The 18,902-nt window shown below is 41.2% G+C and overlaps 1 protein-coding gene across 8 annotated transcripts in view; it reads right to left on the bottom strand.

The window, feature by feature from the left end:
* Window positions 1–4,257: 4,257 nt before the first annotated feature.
* Window positions 4,258–18,902, bottom strand: part of LOC111258778 (synaptotagmin-like protein 5) — a 15,400-nt gene continuing 755 nt past the window's right edge. The window contains exons 2-9 of one of the 8 annotated variants that reach the window (XM_086967584.1): window positions 17,982–18,036; window positions 16,658–16,697; window positions 16,363–16,496; window positions 15,993–16,112; window positions 14,773–14,998; window positions 14,203–14,415; window positions 13,578–13,717; window positions 4,258–12,295 (exon numbers count right to left, since the gene is read on the bottom strand). In XM_086967584.1, coding sequence (XP_086823710.1) covers window positions 14,287–14,415; window positions 14,773–14,998; window positions 15,993–16,112; window positions 16,363–16,496; window positions 16,658–16,697; window positions 17,982–17,989 — 657 coding nt within the window. In that variant the 5' untranslated portion in view covers window positions 17,990–18,036 and the 3' untranslated portion in view covers window positions 4,258–12,295; window positions 13,578–13,717; window positions 14,203–14,286. Of the gene's footprint in view, window positions 12,296–13,577; window positions 13,718–14,202; window positions 14,416–14,772; window positions 14,999–15,992; window positions 16,113–16,362; window positions 16,497–16,657; window positions 16,698–17,981; window positions 18,037–18,147; window positions 18,234–18,266; window positions 18,363–18,902 lie in introns of those variants that run through there. The other 7 variants (XM_022830311.2, XM_086967583.1, XM_086967588.1 and 4 more) reach the window with 7 other exon arrangements.

The following is an 18,902-nucleotide window of genomic DNA, read 5'->3' as shown; positions in this document are numbered from 1 at the left end:
GGCAAAGAAGGTACTACATTCAATGTTTGGCCTTCTTTTGCGCCGAGATATTCATTTTGAATGTAAGCATACGCTTTCGATCTTTGCTTTTCAATTCAGAAAATATTTTTCGGGCTATTTTCGAGCAAAAATTCTAGCGAAAATATTCGCGATATCAGCATTTATATAATTTTACGATTGACAAAAAAAGCACTCAAAAGTACCTTGAAACGTATTTTCACCCTATTGTCAGGCGAACGAAGCGTATTTTTCAACGAGCCTTTGACCATTTTCATGCCAAAAGATATATATATAAGGAGTAGAGATATGTATTGCATTTTGATTCGGTTCGGCGAAGGTTTTCTAAGGGGGGCCCTTTTACAGAGTGCCATGTGAATATCCAGTTGTCGTTTTATCAGGAGAAAAGAATTTCTACAAAGATCGCACCAAGATATAACTCACCTAAACCTCTGCGACTTTCTCATAAACATGCACAGGATAATACTGCAAAAAAACGCATAAAAACAGTAGACATAGCACAAAAACGGCCGGTTAGCTCAAACTAACATTACTGTATAGAAAGCACAAAGCAAACCCCTCTCAAACAAAAAGTACTCATCTAATGAACCTTACTTTACGCGCAAGTCTTTTCAGAATGAACTCGTTGAAGACCTGGTAAGCTTCGCCCCATGAGGTAAGAGGCACTGTGTGTAAAGATCGCTGAGGAAATTATTGGTGCATAAAGTTTTTGGCCGTTTGCCCAGAACTAATCGTCCGCCAGAAGCATCACTACAGGTGCCGGAGCAGTTTTGCAAATCAATTTCAGAAGCGAGAAAGGAAATTTACCAATTTGTCCGATAGGCGCAACGGGAGCTTCTACAGGCACAAAAGTGCGAACAAGTAAAACGTATGTTGCCGTAAACGTATGCCCATTGCCGAATGGTTCCCGTGGAAATACTGTGTGTTGTCAAAATCATTACAGGAACGGCTATCAAAAGGTGTGTTTTTGTGGCCTTTGAGGAACAGCCTTACATTTGCGAATTTACGAACGCCGCCGAGGACAATATCAAGGTTAGTGTGACTGAAGACAGGTTGCTCGAGAGAATTGATCCACGGCCTTGTGCTATGCGGATGGTAACTGCGAGGCAAAATTGTATCGAATAGCCGGTGGCGACTAAGTGCTATGTCCACTAGGGGAAAGAGCGAAATTAGCTTGTCCGATTTCGCGCTTGAATCGGCCTTTGGTAAGTTTGGCAGTAACCAAGTACAGGTACAAACAATGAACTACAGTGTAATGTTTTACTGTCGCATAGTTTTAGAAAGTCCGGGTTCTTCGTGAGAGTATTCGAAACCCATTCTTTATGTAGCTGTGACGGAGTGCAGATACCTCAATGCTATCGAGAAATTCGATTGTAAAATCAGTCGAGTCGGTGTTATCTAGGACCTTGTTAAACGCCTGGTGTACCGTAGATTCGCCAGGGGAAAAATCAATGAATGTCAACAGAGCAGATTGACTCTAAACTCAGATGATACAGTTTTCTATAGATTGATACCAGCTCGTACAGGTTACTGATAAATGTAAAAATATACAGTTGCAGAGGATGTTACATTATTGCTTGCTGACCGTTCTACGAAGGTAAGTAAGACGACCGCACTGAAGAAGCGTTGGGGCCAAATGATTTTAAAGAGTTCAGTGCGAAGGTCAGGGCATTTGACAATAAAACATCAATTTGTCACATATTTTAATGATAGGCTAGATAATTTACGTGGCACAGACAGAAGAGCCCAGTATTGATACCATTATAGTAGCGAGATCCCGGAACGATTCGACAATAATAACTGCATATACCAATGCTTAACAACGTAAGATTGCGTTTTGTTTTTTTTACAGCAGATCAATGCATGGTCAAGTACTTTGCAAGCAGCTTGAAGGCTATATGATCTTTCCAAGCTCCTTTTGACTAGGACAATATGTTTGAGCCTATCAAATGTAGGAAAAAAATACTCAATTATAGACCAGATTACATACGACATATATAGTAGCAAACTTAGATTATACCAGACGGACCTACGGGCAGCTGTGCCCCGCACCTCGTTTGCCGTTAATTAATTTACCTAATCTGATTCGTTCACTTAGACAAATGAAAGCTATAGGGCGGGCACACACGAACAGTTATCCCCTTGCAATTACCCTGCGTTGCCTAAATCGTCACCCTTCAGCAGTTACTTCATCAGCCTATTCTACTATGTTCGCCAAAGGGCTTAGCTCACTTTAGATTTATCTAGCTTATGATATGTCGGCTTCCGTTGCGTTTCTACAGCGTGATTATGGGGTGTTTTTAGTGTATGAAGAAATTTGTGCTATTTACAATTAGGGTGCGTCATTAGAGGAAGGGGTCCAAGGATGCTTCTGGAAACGCCGATATCAAACGTACCTCCCGTAAAAGTCGTCTAATCACTGAGAAAGCTAGCAATTGCGAAAGTCGAAAAACGTCGGCAGGCGAATAGCAACGACGTGAACAAGTAATTAAGCATCCGTTATCAAATAGTCTTAAACCGTATGAACATGGCTAGATAGAGGAAAGCTGCACGTTTTTACGTAGAGACATAGATACCGCTGCTCCGCCATTACTACGGGATAAACACGTGGCGATTTGCCGAGCTGTTCATTCAAGATGGCTTCTCGCGTGGTAGCAGATTGATAAGTATCGTAATGTTTATTTCTGAGCGAAGTACGTCAATGTGTTTTGAAAGCTTGAACTTCTACTAGTATCTTCACTATTAAATATAACTAAATTATATTCAATAACTTGTAAGGGGGTTACCTTTGTTTCGAGGGCAGCTATATACTGAGCTACGAGGAAGATAGATGGCAGCAAAAGGGAATCCCGTTCAGCGGGCCGTAGCGCAACAGATACGCGGCCCTTGAGCTTATACCTCCTTTCGTGACATTACGACTAGCAATTCGATGCCACCCCATATTATAGAGGACTATAACAACTTGAGCAATCCGTATGCCAGGAGCCACGAAAACTGACAAAAGCATACGATCGTCCTCCGGAGTGCAGTCTTTTTTACACAAAATGAAATAAGATGATAGAAAAAGCACTAGCATGCTAGACATTCATTTACCATATTAGACAACAGACTACATAACGAATATCAATTCGGTTAGAGCGGTAAAGATGAAGAGAGTTTTAGAACTAGTGAAAGCTACGCGTTATAATAGCAGCACAATGGTAGATTCCTGCTCTTGCATTATATAAATCCGTCAAGTTCATGGAACGTGGTTGCAGATCTACGGCTTTTTTTCAGGTGTATAGATAGAAGACAGCGCATTAAAATCACCACTGAAAGGGTTTAAAGTCAAACTTGAAATTTGTCGAAGTTCCTACATTGAGCCAAGCGTTCAACGCACGCTCTCCACTCGATGCTTTGTTTAAGGAACGCCGTAAAGGGTGCCGCTATTATTTCTACGGACAACGATATGTTCGATAACTCGTTGCCAGTTTTCCCTCACATGTACTCTTATGCTGTCTTCAATCTTATCAATGGTTATCTTAAGAATATGCTGTATGGCAGAATTATGTAGGTTTCCAAAACAGACCAGAGCTACGTGTGCGTGCGTGTGTAGGCAGCGATTTCATTGCCTTCTTCAGCCATTATTTTCAAATTGCTTGTAACGTGTGCACGTAAAAACCTATTACATCCGCCACGCTATGTAGTTATTTTCAACTAAATATATGCTCAATATTTGATACATTTGGTGCTAAACGATTTGCAAAACACGTTTCTCTGTACTGGCTAAAAGCAACTAGAGAAAGTAAGTTCTAATTACCTAACCGTCTAGCGTATGAGAAAATTCTTTGCTAACTCAAAAATAAATGAAAAAGGATAACATTTAAAATATGCATATTTATTTAGCAACTAAGGGTCTGGCAAAAATATCTAGAAGGCAATGAAAACATTAACGAAACAGCATAACGAAGACCACTCAAAGCATCAGGATCTTTGGCCTGTGAATGATCAAACTGAATAGAACAGCGAGGATACAGGCTAAACAGGAGTGATACATTTCACGTGTAAGCAGTTCAATTCAAGACGTCGTGAAGAATGCTATAGTTGTGTGAAGGGTGTTGAGACAAGTGAAGAAAAACAGGCAGAAGAGATCCCTCGGTAAACAATCCACATATAGGCGTATCTTTTAGACAAAATAGAAGCTATCTATCTGCTAGCTGCTTGAACTAACACCAGGGCTCCAATAAACTGACATTTACGTTTCTTTAACTCGTTGTATTTTATTGTTGGTATTAATCATTTACAGATTTATTGTTATTGTCGCCGTTTTTCATTTACGGTTTCCACTTCGTCTCCGGTAAAGTCATTCGTTTGAGTAACGTTGGTTGTTGTCGGCGGTCATCTTTTGTAAAGCGTCTGTCTCGCTATAGATTTTTAGACCGGAAGAGTCGTCTACGATCAATATTTTTACTGTTGGACGATCGATTAACTTTCATCCGTGCTTTCCTCTTCCTCCACCTCCTGATTCTATACATTTGCCTTACGTTGTTCAGACAAGATTGGATCAGTGAGATTCGCCACGTAACGGGATTAGCGCTAATTAGCAGAGTCTACGGTGCTGTTGTTTGACATTTAGTTACGTTACCGGTTTTTTTTTTTTTTTTTTTCGCGGTTGATAGAATTCGCATTAGATATCTTTTACTGTTGTCCATAGTTTTAGCACTTTTTTGTTAATACCATTTTAGGTTGCATACGTTTGCGGTTTGTGTCCTCCGTCACTTAGATACACACCAATAAATAACTTCACATCGCTATTACTATTGCCAGTGTCTTCCTATTGTTGTTTCACTTTCATCATCTATACGTCGAACATTGCCTCAGATGACGTTTAATGTCCCTACGCTGTTGACTTATACATCATCGTATCATCACTATTGTCATTTTCACCATCATCGTATTGTCTACTTTTCTTCTACAGTTAGGGAATGAACTTGGCCTCGGCCAAACTCTGCCTTAAAAAAGAAGAAGGCCATGTATGTACGCCACCCGATAGTACTTTCAGACCGAGAAGAGGCCGCAGGCATTAGTGAACGTTCGTAAATCATATGGCGTGCCGCATAGTTACAGCGACGGGAGATTCCCATATCTTGAAGTCAGCCAAAATGCAGGTACCATTGGTATCAGCACTGAGGGCGGTAACTATCGTAATAGCCATAAGAACGTTAGCTATCATCATCATCCGGATAATGGTGAGTGTTACCATTGCAATACTCGTCGTGGCGGGACGAAAGCGGTAGCAAAAGGGAGAAGGGGCGACAAAGAAAGGCTTCCCGAGTAAATGTTTTCAAAAGTGTAATTAATTGTCGTGTGGCCGAGGCCGGCAGCAGCGAATCAACAAAACTTTATTATAACTGATCAGCGTGTTCGTTTGCTCGACAACACTCGCCACCCCTGCCCCATGGATATGCGACAGAATCACGGCACGCATAACAGCCGGTAGGGGCTCGTCAAGTGCTGCCCCAGGACTCGAGAAGTCCTCCGTCCTATTATAAATACTTAAACATATTTAGTGTGTGTGTGTGTGTGTGTGTGTGTGTCTGTCTATATGCTGAAGGGCCTTGTCATTCTGTCTCATCTGTATTGCCCTATTATGTTCCGTCTTTTGCGCAACGCAGCCATTATTAGTCTGTCAAAAAAGGCCTATCATCACGCATCTATGCTTTGTGACCGAACCTATTTAATATGCTTGGTTTTGGCAGACTTAGCGCAATTGTTATGTGAGGCCACGGCGTAATTTTATCTTAGTTATTATTATTATTATCGTCATCATATCTAGTCAATGTCAATGGCCAAATAAAGAGTTGAAAAGTTCACTACCGACTTGACAGACGCCGTACGCGTTTCCGGAAGAAAGAGAGCTGAGGATCTGGAAAGCCCGGGCGGATTCAGAGGACTTTGCACGGACGCAAGCGGCAAACCAACGTCGATCAGCACGCTGTTCCCGCATAATGTTTAGTACGCACTCGCTCCGAGTGACTCCCGTTGTGGCAAGCTCCGGCGGCGACTCCGGATTCGTGTATTACTATTATTATTATTATTATTATTATTGACGTTCGTTCTCCGAAAAAAATGCTCTCCCCACCTTGTTTCACTAACGCGACAGACGTTTCGTCATAGCGGACGCTAACCGATGCCGTCGTTTGCTGTTGGTTAATTTGCGTGGTAGGAAGAGGTAACATTCTAAGAACGTGGCTTAAGATAAAGGTTAGTCAGTATCCTGGCGGGTGTCATTATTAGTCCTACCTAGACTAGTTGTTTCGCAAAACAAGGAAAACGTATTTACAATATACAACAGGCACAGTTAAATGTAAAAGTCCTGCCTTTCTCATCACCATCGGCGTCGTACTGGTATTATAAGTTGTAGTATCAGCAGTAGAACCTTTAACGACACACGAAAAGTGTACAGAAACGTATGCATGTAGTTTCGATAGCGGGAGTAGACGACACAGTGTGTGTGCAGTCGGGGTGTCATGGCCGTTAGGCAAAACGATTCAGCGGTTCCGGACGTCGAACATGTCGAAGCGTTTCATGGTTCAGCTGCGGCAATGTTACGGTACTGTGGTGATGATAGCATTTGCGTAATTATAGAAGATTGGTTTACCAACATGGCCCATTCCATTGCGCATATTCTTGCGACGTTGCTATTCATGTTGATGTTTTATGTTGCCTTCGCATGCTCAGCACTGTCTCTCGAACACACGTTTTTGTTTACAAATATATCTATAATTAGCGTGCCATTGTCGCGGGTGTGCAGCTAGCTTCATAATGTCGCTTTTAGTATGTATGTTTATCACGTATTCGCCATGTTGCGTTGCTAACATCTCCTAAACAGAGCAAGGCTTAACACATTGATCAGCGTATGAAGCCGCGCCTAGCAAGAACGACGTTGTCCATGCTAGCCAATGCGAATCGAAGGATGCTTGCTTAAGTTAAGTTTAAGGAGGCTCGCCTCTGCGGGCCGCTCCATTAACTTACTTGTGTGTTCGTTTATCAATTTTCACTCTTGTTGTTGTCACACTAAGCAACAGTATGCTTTTATTGTTCAATAACGACGACGATGAAAGTGACAGTGTAGGATTAAGCCGTCAACGCTCTCTGACACATAATTACGAATACACTATCCGTGATAGAAAATAATATACATTTATGGTATCATTAGTATATGTGCAATCGCTGAGTACAATTGTAGTAACAGTATTGGCTAATTATTACCGTCTTTAACAGATCCGACGCAACGAGTTAATAAAAACCGCGGGGCAATGTGACGGGCATTGGAGAGAGGCTGGCTTAGAGAATGCGGCCTCTATCGCCGATTGTTCATTGTTTTTCCACATCAGCTGCTTATCGAGTTATACAAAATTGCCGTTAGATAGAGATGATAAGGGATACTATCTTGGTCCGTATTTGAAATTCCTCACCACAGAAAAGCGTTAAAAGGGGCCATTCAGAGGTTCATCGTGTGTCGATGATTAGATTTCCTCGAAGCTTCATTTTGAAGCTAGAACGATATTCATCTTGCTTGGTGTTGTGTTGCTAATGGTATCTGTAAGCCGCTTTACTAGCCGCTGGCAGCATTTGCACACATTGAGATATAGGCCTTAATAGTAGTACTTCACTGTTTCATCATGGTCAGCGTCATGGAAGTAAGCGTAAGTTGCATTGTGCCATATGCCGTGGTTTTTTTCTAGTAAGAAGCGCTTGATAGGTTTCACTTGGTAGGTGGAAAATTTACGCTTAAATGGATCGCAATAGTAATAACCATTTACCTCGTTGTACTGCACTAATAATGAATCGAGGAAAATAGAAAAAGGCTAAAGTTATCAGCTAGGTTTACTATCGTCACGTGTATCTTTGCAGAGTGCACATATGTGTATATATATGCTGCTGTTAACAGCAGTATGGATGCTATTGTAACGTTACGATGTTTTATCGTGTCAGAATAGAAGAGAGGCTAGAAAACCTTGTAAAGTTGGAAGCGACAGGTAAGGACCACTACCGCCATCATCACTATCGCGGTAACCGCTATAATATGATGATGATGATGATTACTATTTTCATTAAATAAAATAGTATTTCATGTTGGGCGAAGAAGATTAGGAATTGAACGGACATTTATGTAGATCATTTTTGCTTTGTAGCGTTGTACACTATACGAAAGATATGATACAAATGGCGACAGCAGCCACTTATGCCATCTGTTGCGGACTGGGACTGGCAGAGGAAGTCCACTGTCGTGTTATTCATAGATAGCTCTAATTCGTAGCATATAGAAGTCATAGCTACAGGTCAGAAGAAGAAATCATAGGAGATGAAAGGACTGAATGACTGAGTTGACACAATTGGCAAAGACAGGCCATTATCACTTCCGGTAGAATGGATCAAACCAATTCACTCGCATCATCGTCTATCAAATGACTGCTTTTACCTAGCGGGCAGCAACCGATAGTAGTAGTTAGTATTCTAAAACACCGAAGAAGCAGCCGTAATGAAAGCGATTTTTCGATTGGCTGCCTGTGTTTAACACATGGCGACGCACCCTCACCGAACGACGTATGAGTACCAGATAAATCCGTTTGCGTAGCCGTTTATTCATAGTTAGTTTAATCATTTTCTTGATTTGACATTTAATTGGTAACCGGTTTGGTATACGGATGATTATCTGCTCGAGGAACGCGGTCCTCATTCTGGACCTACCATTTACGTTAACGTCATTAGCAGCTGTAGCTAATGAGAGTCGTAGTAATTATTAGTGATACGAGGAGTAATGGTGGTCATGGCGCGCTTGGGAGCGGCCTAGTGGAAATGACAAAACGAGTTAAAGCAGTATACCCCAAATTCGGACGGACAACCTCGTCGATCGTATCGTAACGTAGACCTGTGTCATTGTGCTTCGAGCTCATCCTTTGTTTCAGTCGCACATGTCTACGGTGTTCTCTGTTTGTCTGGAGTGTTATTGCATTCGTGCGTCATATGGCAAAGCGACGAGTAACGTTACGACTTTGCACCGACAAGCTTGCACCGTTCGTCCAGCTCCCTTGCCTGCCTGCCGTCATTGTATAAATCGTTAGTGACTATCGGAAAAAGAAAAAGTAGAATAAACTCACGCACATACTACCGTTTCTCTACGGTTTTATTATCTCTATTTAGTGGCATACAATTCTCAGCACTTTTGCTGGCGGAAAATAGCAAATTCGGTCGTACGCCTGGCATCGATCGGACTATCTGACTGGTGCTTACGTTGCTGTTGCTGCTGCACGTTTTGTAATGAGGTAGCCTATCCTGGTTTTTTTTTTTCCATATTTTTTATGGTAGTCTAAGATGAGTCATAGCTGTTCTTGTAGCGTCTACGTCAGTTTTCTCTTCTTTCAGTAACGTTTTCGCTTACAAGTCGATGCTCGAGTTGTTTTTCTACCAAATGGCCATGAAGATATCTTCGATTTTGTTGTTCGTTCTGCCAACTCTGGTCTGTGTCATGGTTGGTTGGCACGCGATTGTTAGAGAAAATCACTTGTAATGCTAATCTAACTATAACAACTTACGCATCGGTGCGCGCTGATTGCCACACGAGGATCTATTAGAGATCAGACTGTCAACTGTTGCTTAGCTTAAATTCCATTCCTCTAATAATATTAGGATCCGAGGGACAAATTGTTATCTCAGCATCTACGGACGCCGTACGCGTCTCTGAGCAGATAGCCCTCGGCCAAGTGTTAAAGTGTGTTCATCCGATTTGAAAGTTTTGTCTTGCCGTGCTGGGTCTTTCTTGTTAGCAGTGTATCAGTGGTTTAGGTAATGTATATGTCATATTAGTTTCCATCATTAGATTTCCATTCAGCATTGTTTTCTGTAATGCGTCGCTTATGTAATGTGTCGCCTGTAGATTTGCCCCATACTATCGCACATGGCATACATAGAGTTTAGCCGCAATCAGATATTAGTTTAATGTATATATGCCTGTATTGCTGCCAGAGGCAGCTTTGTTCAAGCGGCAATGTTGGGCCAGGATAGCGGGAAAAGGTCCCTTGAATGTGACCATTCGACCCGCGCGCCTCTATATGATGCATTCTTTACAGCTGACAAAGTTGTATCAAAAACGAATAAGAACAAGATATGTTTCATAAAACAAGAGATATACAAAAAAACAAACCTTGAGGCCTCCTATATTGCTAACGGTATGCAACTCCTTACATAGCAACAACAGCGCAATCTGTTGCCGCCCTTCATCCATAATTAATTAACTTGTACTAATTAACCGAACAATCCGTCTTTGGCTCTCCATACGCTTAAGTGAATACGATCGCACCGAGTTGCTTACTTTTCCTCCCATTTTCTTTTTTTAATTATCTAAGGTCACTCTTACAACTGGTTCGTCACAATTGATCAGTGTTGTTACCATCACCATCATCATCCTTTAAGAACTATAATACAATTTCACAACGACAGGAGCAACGGAGCAGATCTTGTCCTCAGGTGATGTCTCGACTCTCGATGGAAAAGGGTCCGTAGTGTTTAGGATGGGCTCTATAAGTGTTTGATTCTTTACGAAGCCGGCGCTGTGCTGGGTGCTGTTGACAATAAATTATAGATATTATAACATAGTCATTTATGACTCACTATCTCTTGACCGAAGCCATAGGTCAACAACTTTCGCTGGCGTATCAGGCATCGCAGATATCCCCCGGAGCAGTGTTCCGGAAGCGAAACGTGCGTCACATGATATTATCCATTGTGAAAAATGATTCGGTCTTTCTTCGATTTGTTATCATATTACTACTACAATAGCTTTGGCGGTAGTTTCAACGGAACATTTCGCGTAAGTCATGGAGCTTATTTTTTTCGTCAGGTGTATAGCCTGCGCCGTGTTGAATAAACCCAGCACGGTTGTTGTCTATTGCTGTTCTCTCTTCTAGCTGAGCCCGATGTACGCTTACCATTCGCTCGATTTCCGACTCGCCCTATTTTAGCGGGCTTCGGATAAAGTCGAGGCGATACGACATAATTCAATAAACGATGATGCGACTATTCAAGCGAAGTGTTCATTGCCGGCCGTGGGAATCGGCCGCTGCTCGATGTTCTATAGAACTGTTTACAGTGCGAAACGTTCCCACCGAAGACAACCATCGATTTTTAGCCGACAATGGACGGCAAAGAAAAGCGCACTAGCCTTTGAATCGTTTGTGGCTAAAAGCCTAGCCTACAAAATCCCTACCTTCGGAGCGTTTCTCTCGAGGTAGGTTCATTCTATACTTACGTGTCTATGTGTTCCTACTCGAAGCGTCATCAAGACATCGGGCTCTAGGTCTGTTCATACCTTTCTATAGTCTCATTTAGCGCAGCATGACACTTACGTTAGACGAAATCTGAAGGATTTCGTCTAACGGCTAACGTATCAGCACAGAACCGGCACAAAGGCAACTCAACTTCCTGTAGATAGATTTGTCTGTAGTAGATATTCAGTACTTGACAGTTTGTGGAGCACAGCCAACAGAAAAGTCGACGAAACAATTGAAGGCACTGAAGGCAACTGAAATTGTACACTTCGATAGAGTTTAAGGGCTCTCATCGCGACTGCGGCAGTCGACAAGCAGCAGATTCGTGGTTTCACAGTTGTTCTCAGCTGGACAAACCCGGACGACAGGTAGTAGCTGTAAAACAATCAATTATTATCTAGCTAAACGAAGCCAGATAAGTGTAAGGCTTTCAAAGATGTTTACAGATCAGCTTGTTAAAAAAACCATCTATAAATGAGATCGTCGACATTTGTGTGTACGATCGTTGGTCATCTTCCACTTATCGAGTAGTTGATTTTTAGTCGTCTTTCGCGCAGAAAACCGCAGTGTTTATTATGCATACACTAATGTGATCTGTTCGAGTTCGAGTATATTTAGCATATGCTAATCGTTGACAATGTATGGTCATTAACGATAATGATCCAGGCGAAGAGTTTTGAGCGGAACCACGCTTGTCGATCTTAGCATAACAGTTCGTGTTGGGAGCGATCCTTCTCTCTGTTGTATTTAAGTAACGGGGCAACGTCCGGGGTGCCCTCCTAACGAACAGCATCCGAGGGTGCCACCTCCTCGGCCAGAAGGACTGCGCGGTAGAAGTGGATTAACAGCCAAATATGGTGATGAAATAAGTGGTCCTTTAGGCGACGACTTGAGGCCCAGGCCACCGTTCGCTAAAGACAATTTGCCACGCTTTGTATTCTTTGAATAGATGAGCCACCGTTGACCGCCTGAAAACGAGACAAGGAGCAAGGTGTGTATCATCGAGTGTCGGTGATTTAGCGTTTGACATCGTTCATCGAAAAATAAAATTATCACGTAAGCATTCTTCGCACCCAGTTTCAACCTTCTTTCCAAAGTGTATCCGAAAACCTTCCGAATCTCGTATTCTGGAGCTATGACGATTAAATCGAGCATAGTGTTAGCTATATGCAGAGATGTAAGTACCTTGTATTCTGTAATAATTTATATGATTTATCATTTACTATACGCTCCAGATGTATGTATTAGGCTATTGTACGAATCACTATAAGTGACAAAGTTTCTTTAGACCGTAAACATAGCATTGGACGATCGGTTCGAAACATTATGAGAGGCATGTTTAATAGTTTTCAATCATTCCCATTGGAAACAAAATGATATAATGAAAATTAACAAAATAAGACTTCGCCAGATTTCAATAATATAAGCAAAGGAAACAATTTAAAATTACCGTTTGTTTACATTAGTTCAATAGTGGCACCGCAATGGAACAGCAAAACATCTTAGTAACAGGGTGCCGTCGAAGAGTTTAGGGCCGCCGATTGCCGTTCTCGATTGTCTACTCGTAGCGTACTTTAATATATTGTCAGTTCAGCAGACATCTTGTCTAGATATTCCACCGGCTATCTTTGGACACGATAAAATGTCATGAATAAGCGCCATGATTCAGTTGGAAAATGATCGAATTCACTTACGTGAGCAAATGTAGAGCGTCGGGCACTAAAAAGCCTAATAATTATGAATGTGTCCTTTATCCAAAACCGGTTTCAGAGGCTCTACATGTTTTAAGACGCCTGTTGATATGACGTATTACCGTATTGATAGTATACTGCTTCTGTTACAGAACGGTAAGTGAACGTTAAAAGACCTGCAGTCAAAAAGTCACATACTCTGCGACCTGGATCAATAGATATTGAAAATAAAGCGGATAAAATTGGTAATTTTTATAATAAAAAATTGACTTTCACGATTCACATCAGTAAAACCGCTGAGAACACGCTCAGTCTTTTTACTAACGCCTTGTGTAGAAATATAATGAGAGAAAGTTATTCGGATGACACAGCTGTGAAGGGTTCCAAAGATCTACGCTAACCATGTCGATTGTGTCATACGGCTCTTATAATTTCAGATACCACCAGTACCAGAAACAGGACTCAATGTTTTTGTGTAAACAATCTTTACTTGAGTCCTGTTTTATCAGTTGGTTTTACCGTACTCTTGCTTGGCAATGCAAATTTAAATGCTACGTACCATATAGTATTCAAGATGGGATCGCCAGCTTAGTATACTCAGCGAATTTGCCAAGGGTTAAACCCTCTCCTGCTGTATTACTCGGCTTGCCTCATTAAGGCTCAACTCCTCATATTAAATGCCACGTTGTAAATGGATCTCTGACGTGTGGGTGGACATAGGTTCCATGCCATGAAACGTTACACAAATCCTCACTAAACATGAAGTTCACAGAATCTAGAAAATAGCACCGAGATAAAGGTGCGTAGAGACCGATCTGTGTGAGTAGTTAATATAAATATCGGCCGCTTACGATGGTGAAGTCTTAAAGAAAAGCTAAAAAGAAAAAAGTCAATAGATACACCGAAACCTCGAGTTACATCAGTGGAGGCTTGTCGAAAGAAATTGGTGAGAACTTTATGCATGCGTGTTACTAACTGCATTCTTTTAATTGCATGAATTTGTAAGGTTCTGAATTGTGCACGGCGTTCGCATGGATTGGAAGGAACTATACAATGAGCGCGATAGAAAATTCTGTTAATATTTATTAGTAGCGCTGGCATACGCTGACTGCGTAGCGGATACAGCGTCGTCTAAGTATGTGTATAACATCAAGGATCACGTTTCTGTTTGTAACAACACCTACTGCTTGTGGTGGCAGCCGGTCGATCCTGGTAGCATTGAAACCATTTTCGCAGACGAGCGCTCTGCCAAATTTTCTTTGAGGCGGTCAGAAAAGACTGTGACCGTCCAGGACTGGTTGACGATAGTGCACCAACCTTCGTGGCTTGTCTGCTTTTCTTACTAAAGTGCACCGCCTTTCCTGCTCGTCAGCGTCACGCATTAAATCAACCGTTACCTGTAAAAAGACAATCAACAGGATGGTACATACTTAACTCGAGGGGAATCAATTACCATGAATTGATAGACAGATTTTCTATGTTGATTATATGAAATCATATTGTCACTCTACCACTGACGTGCGCCAAAAAGACAAGCTGCTCAATATTGGTAACGTAGATAGCAATGTTTTAGAATATAAAGAATTCTCCATACACACACACACACACACACAGACATATATATATTTCAGTGTTTTGACGCTAGGATTTAATGATGAAGTCATTTATGGAAAATTAACGGCCTAATCGAAAATTACCGTTTAAAGCACTGCAACATATTTTGCTACATAACAATTAAGTTGTAAGGCATTTACCTCTCCGATGAAGAAATGACTATCGTGACAGCCATAATCAGGGACAATTTTATCGATTTCTAGATCAGAGGATTGCACGGCTTCTGGCGGCGATCTAAAGCTCCAAAGGCTGACTACAAGCCGGCGCGTGCTCAGCTGTTCATTGTCTACCTCCGGATAAAGCATTGTTTGGTTCCACGTGGGCTCTACCGATAACACTGGATGCGCGCGACGTATGTTCCGCTCTCTGAAAATATCATATCACAAACATGCGCTCTTGTTGTTCCTATCAGATCCCATTGAAACGACGTTCAACGTTGACGCTAACAATTCGTCCTTTTCTATAACATTCAAAGCTGCTCTCTGCATCAATTGATTGTAATTTCATAATGTAATAGACATGCCGAAATCGCACTATACATTTTACTCTACTCTACTGAAAAAACCACTTAGAGTTGTTTGCTAAATTCAATAATGACATCTTGGAACTGGGGGATGCAGCTTGACCAGTTCGGCAATCCGTGATGATTTTCCGTGCTAGTTTAGCGGGTAACGTATTTACTTGCTAATCATGAGTGTACGTTGTGGTCTGGGTTCGAAGCTGAGAACACTGCGAAACGAACGTACGGTTTGTTTCGCGCTGGGAGCCAGCCATCTGATGGAATGGCTAATGGCCATACTGAACATAAAGTATATATATAGGAAGAGAGAGAGATACATGTCGATCATCTGGAGGCGTTTTTAAAGTGAAACAGCTAACAAATAATTCATATATTAGGCGAAAAGCCTAGAGTCATGTGACTGTCGGCGGGTATCTCGAATCTTGCGATCCCCTCAAAAATTAGGTGCTCCACAATCTCGCCCAGTATCCGTAATGATAGGTTTCTATATGGAATTGGAAACCGGTGACAAAAAGTAGCGTCACCACATCGACATAAAGAGAAGAAAGGTAACTCCAGGGAATCTGAAGCCTAAAGCTAAGCCAGGTATCCCATCTAGAAAGACATGCGTTGTATTTGGCGCAAGTTGAAGGATCTTAAAGATAGGAAAATGCGTAAGAAAAAGAAATGAAGACGGTCAACAAAGATCCGCATTTGGTCTAGTTGCATCTATTGAACAAGGCGATCCAAGAGAAAAAAACTCTATAAGATTAGGCAAAGTCATCCTCCTTTATGAGAGTATTGGGCCGCACATGACAAAAATAGTGAAAGACGCCTGGCAAGAACTCAAATACAAAATACCTTGCTACTTGCAGTATTTTCCGGATCGCATGTCTACGTATCCGTTTCCGTACATTCAGCAGTGACGAGGGTCTTAAAACAAGGCTGAACCGCTTCTTTAACACTAGAAATTGACAATTTCTGCCAGCAAAGAAGACAGACGTAAACTTAGAAACACAAATGAATTGTGACGACTAATGGCAAGTTCGCAATGAACTATTTTGTTAGTAGAGCTTCAGTAAAACGGTGCTTTTTTTGTTCGATGAATAAACCGACACTACTTGGTTACAGCTTTGTACGAAAAGAGCCTACCTTATTACTCTTATTGTAGATTATAAATATAGAGTATGCATGTATGTTCTATATTAAAAATATTTCACAATCTGCACACCTGTCGCCGGGCATGAGTGTGCACTGTGCATATGGCTTGAGCGATCGCGATGAATGGTGACTTTTCCATGGATGGCGAGCTTTCAATACGCCGACGTAAAGGATGCGCGTTCGAAAGTCGTGACAGATCTGCAGCTGTAACAATAGCAAAATTGATTTCAAACATTGTTATTGCCGCTTTTACCTATTTCTCTCAGGACTGACGCCTCGTTCACGAAATAACTCCATCTATTGCACCATTTGAGTTAGGGCTGAATAACCATACGAACGATATTTAGTACAGAGGTGCCACTTACCATCACTTCCCCACGAATCGGCTCTTGTACATTCTGTAAGCTAATCAAGAACGAACACGTAAATGATACCTTAACTATACTGATAATAATAAAGCGCACAGACACCCTATACAATGTGTTTGCACTAACATTATCACTTCGTCGCGTAAGCTGAACATTCATCACCTAACATTGACTGCTTAAACCAACGCCGTAATACCACACGATGACATAACCATTAAAGCCCAACATAAATATATATAGCCACGACAATAGAAGCATCCAGGATTAGAATATAGCAATGGTTATTGACTGCCGCTGTTTAAATGAGGTCGCTTTATTGTAGTAGTCATTGGAGAACTTTAAAGCCATGATGATTTGAATCAGTGTTAGGGGAAAGCTTGGGCGTAAAAACAATATGACATCAATATAATGTATCACATCGCACACCACCGGTAAGGGATTACTTTACATTTGTGTTTGTATATGTTAGTGTGTGATTCTGTAGAACTGATTCAAGCAGAATCACAGCTTCAGGATGGGTCAGGTCAAGCGGCGAAATAGTAATGGACGACATGACTATAACCTATAAATATCGTATCCGTGTAAAAGCAGTAGACATAATTGGTACACATTTTTATTTAGGAACGATGTCCTACTACCCTAGCTTGAATTAAGAGTTTTGTTTTTAGATCTGTTAGCGTATAGTTTAGTCGATCCCGTCGGTGATTCGCAATGGGCACTCAAACTATACGGTTATTGGCTCTTCGAGGTAAGGCCAACTGCCTGGCTCTGGTCTGGGTCATCCGGATTAGCAGTCTAGCAAAGATTGTCTAATTTAGCCCTTACACGAAGGTTACTAATGATAACAATAACTATGATGACAATAATTGCGGTCAAAATCATCCGGACGTCACAGAACAATTTCGAAAATTATCAGGCAGTTTACGCATAAAGCTTCGCAAACACCCTCGAATTTCGTTCGCAGAAAAGGTTTCAGGACAATTACAATCGTTGGAAAGGCATAGTTCTAGTGTCAACACACACAAATTAGATAATTATTATAAATACTATTAGGAAATTTCTGTCCTTTAATGTACTAAGTTTTAAAGAACTTCCAAAAATAGTTTTAGTCGGCAATTAATTCGTTGTGCATGTTTCCATAGAGGGAGGCTTATAAACAACGTGACAAGGACCATAAACAAATGACCTTTGATCCCTAGACGCCACCGCGATGAACGACAATGAACAAGTTTTCTACGTATAATACATATTTCCCAATTTATCAAGGCAGATATATTTAAAACTCTCTACAATTTCATATCCGTTACCTCGAAAAACTTACTCGTTCATGATTCATTAGACATTTCCTGATGTTGGCGGTGTCCTGATATTGTTATCTGCAAGTTATATTACATGAGAAGGTCATGGATCTCAGTTAGTTTAGCTGAGGCGAACTTGGAGCTTGGGTAAAAAAAATTTTATAATGAGTAATGCAACGGAGGTCTCACTGAACGTATTCCTCTACGGAAAGTGCGATTAGTCCTATTAAAAACTACACTGTGATACGACTTAACGAAAACATTGGCTTAGGAAACAAATAAAAGCATAGGTAGATATAACACATTACACAGATGAAACATCACAATGACAAAATTAGCGACTGGCGAGTGATGGACAACAACTGGCTTCTTCAGGTTACCGGACAATGAATCTTATCACTATATCGGATATACTAAAACGACAGAGACTACTATCATCTCACGAATTTGACGAAAGCCAGAACTAATGTCTATCCATCCAACGACAAACCGGTCATGCGTCGCCATCGCTACCTTCTTGTCTCACCCGTTGAGACGGGGTACTCGTAGCTAGCTTAGCTGATAAGCCGACGGCAACCAATACCATCAGGCTTGATATCATTAGAAAAAGTGTAAAGTAACTTCAGTAAGCCAATTGTCTGATAAAACTCTTTTGAACTGAAAAAAAAACACCAAATTTTCACTTCCCAGTTTTCTGCTGCTTTAGATTTGCTAAATAGCTCTCTTCCTGAAACAGTCGTTTAACAATCTGCCTTCATGATGGTGATGCTGATAATGATAATGTGACTGACGCATATATCCTGACGGAGGACCTATTGAGCAGACAGACCTAATATAATATTCTGTATAAATAGAAGTAGTAAAGATTATTTCGTCTACAAGACTGATCTTTAGCGAACATTAAACGATTTGCTCGAAACGAGTTTTTTCGAGCTAGGTGGCAC

Source organism: Varroa jacobsoni, unplaced genomic scaffold (assembly GCF_002532875.2).
Source record: "Varroa jacobsoni isolate VJ856 unplaced genomic scaffold, vjacob_1.0 scaffold_260, whole genome shotgun sequence".
Lineage (NCBI taxonomy): Eukaryota > Metazoa > Arthropoda > Arachnida > Mesostigmata > Varroidae > Varroa > Varroa jacobsoni.
The sequence above is the reverse complement of the archived record's forward strand: the minus strand, read 5'-3'. Positions and strand labels throughout refer to the sequence as shown.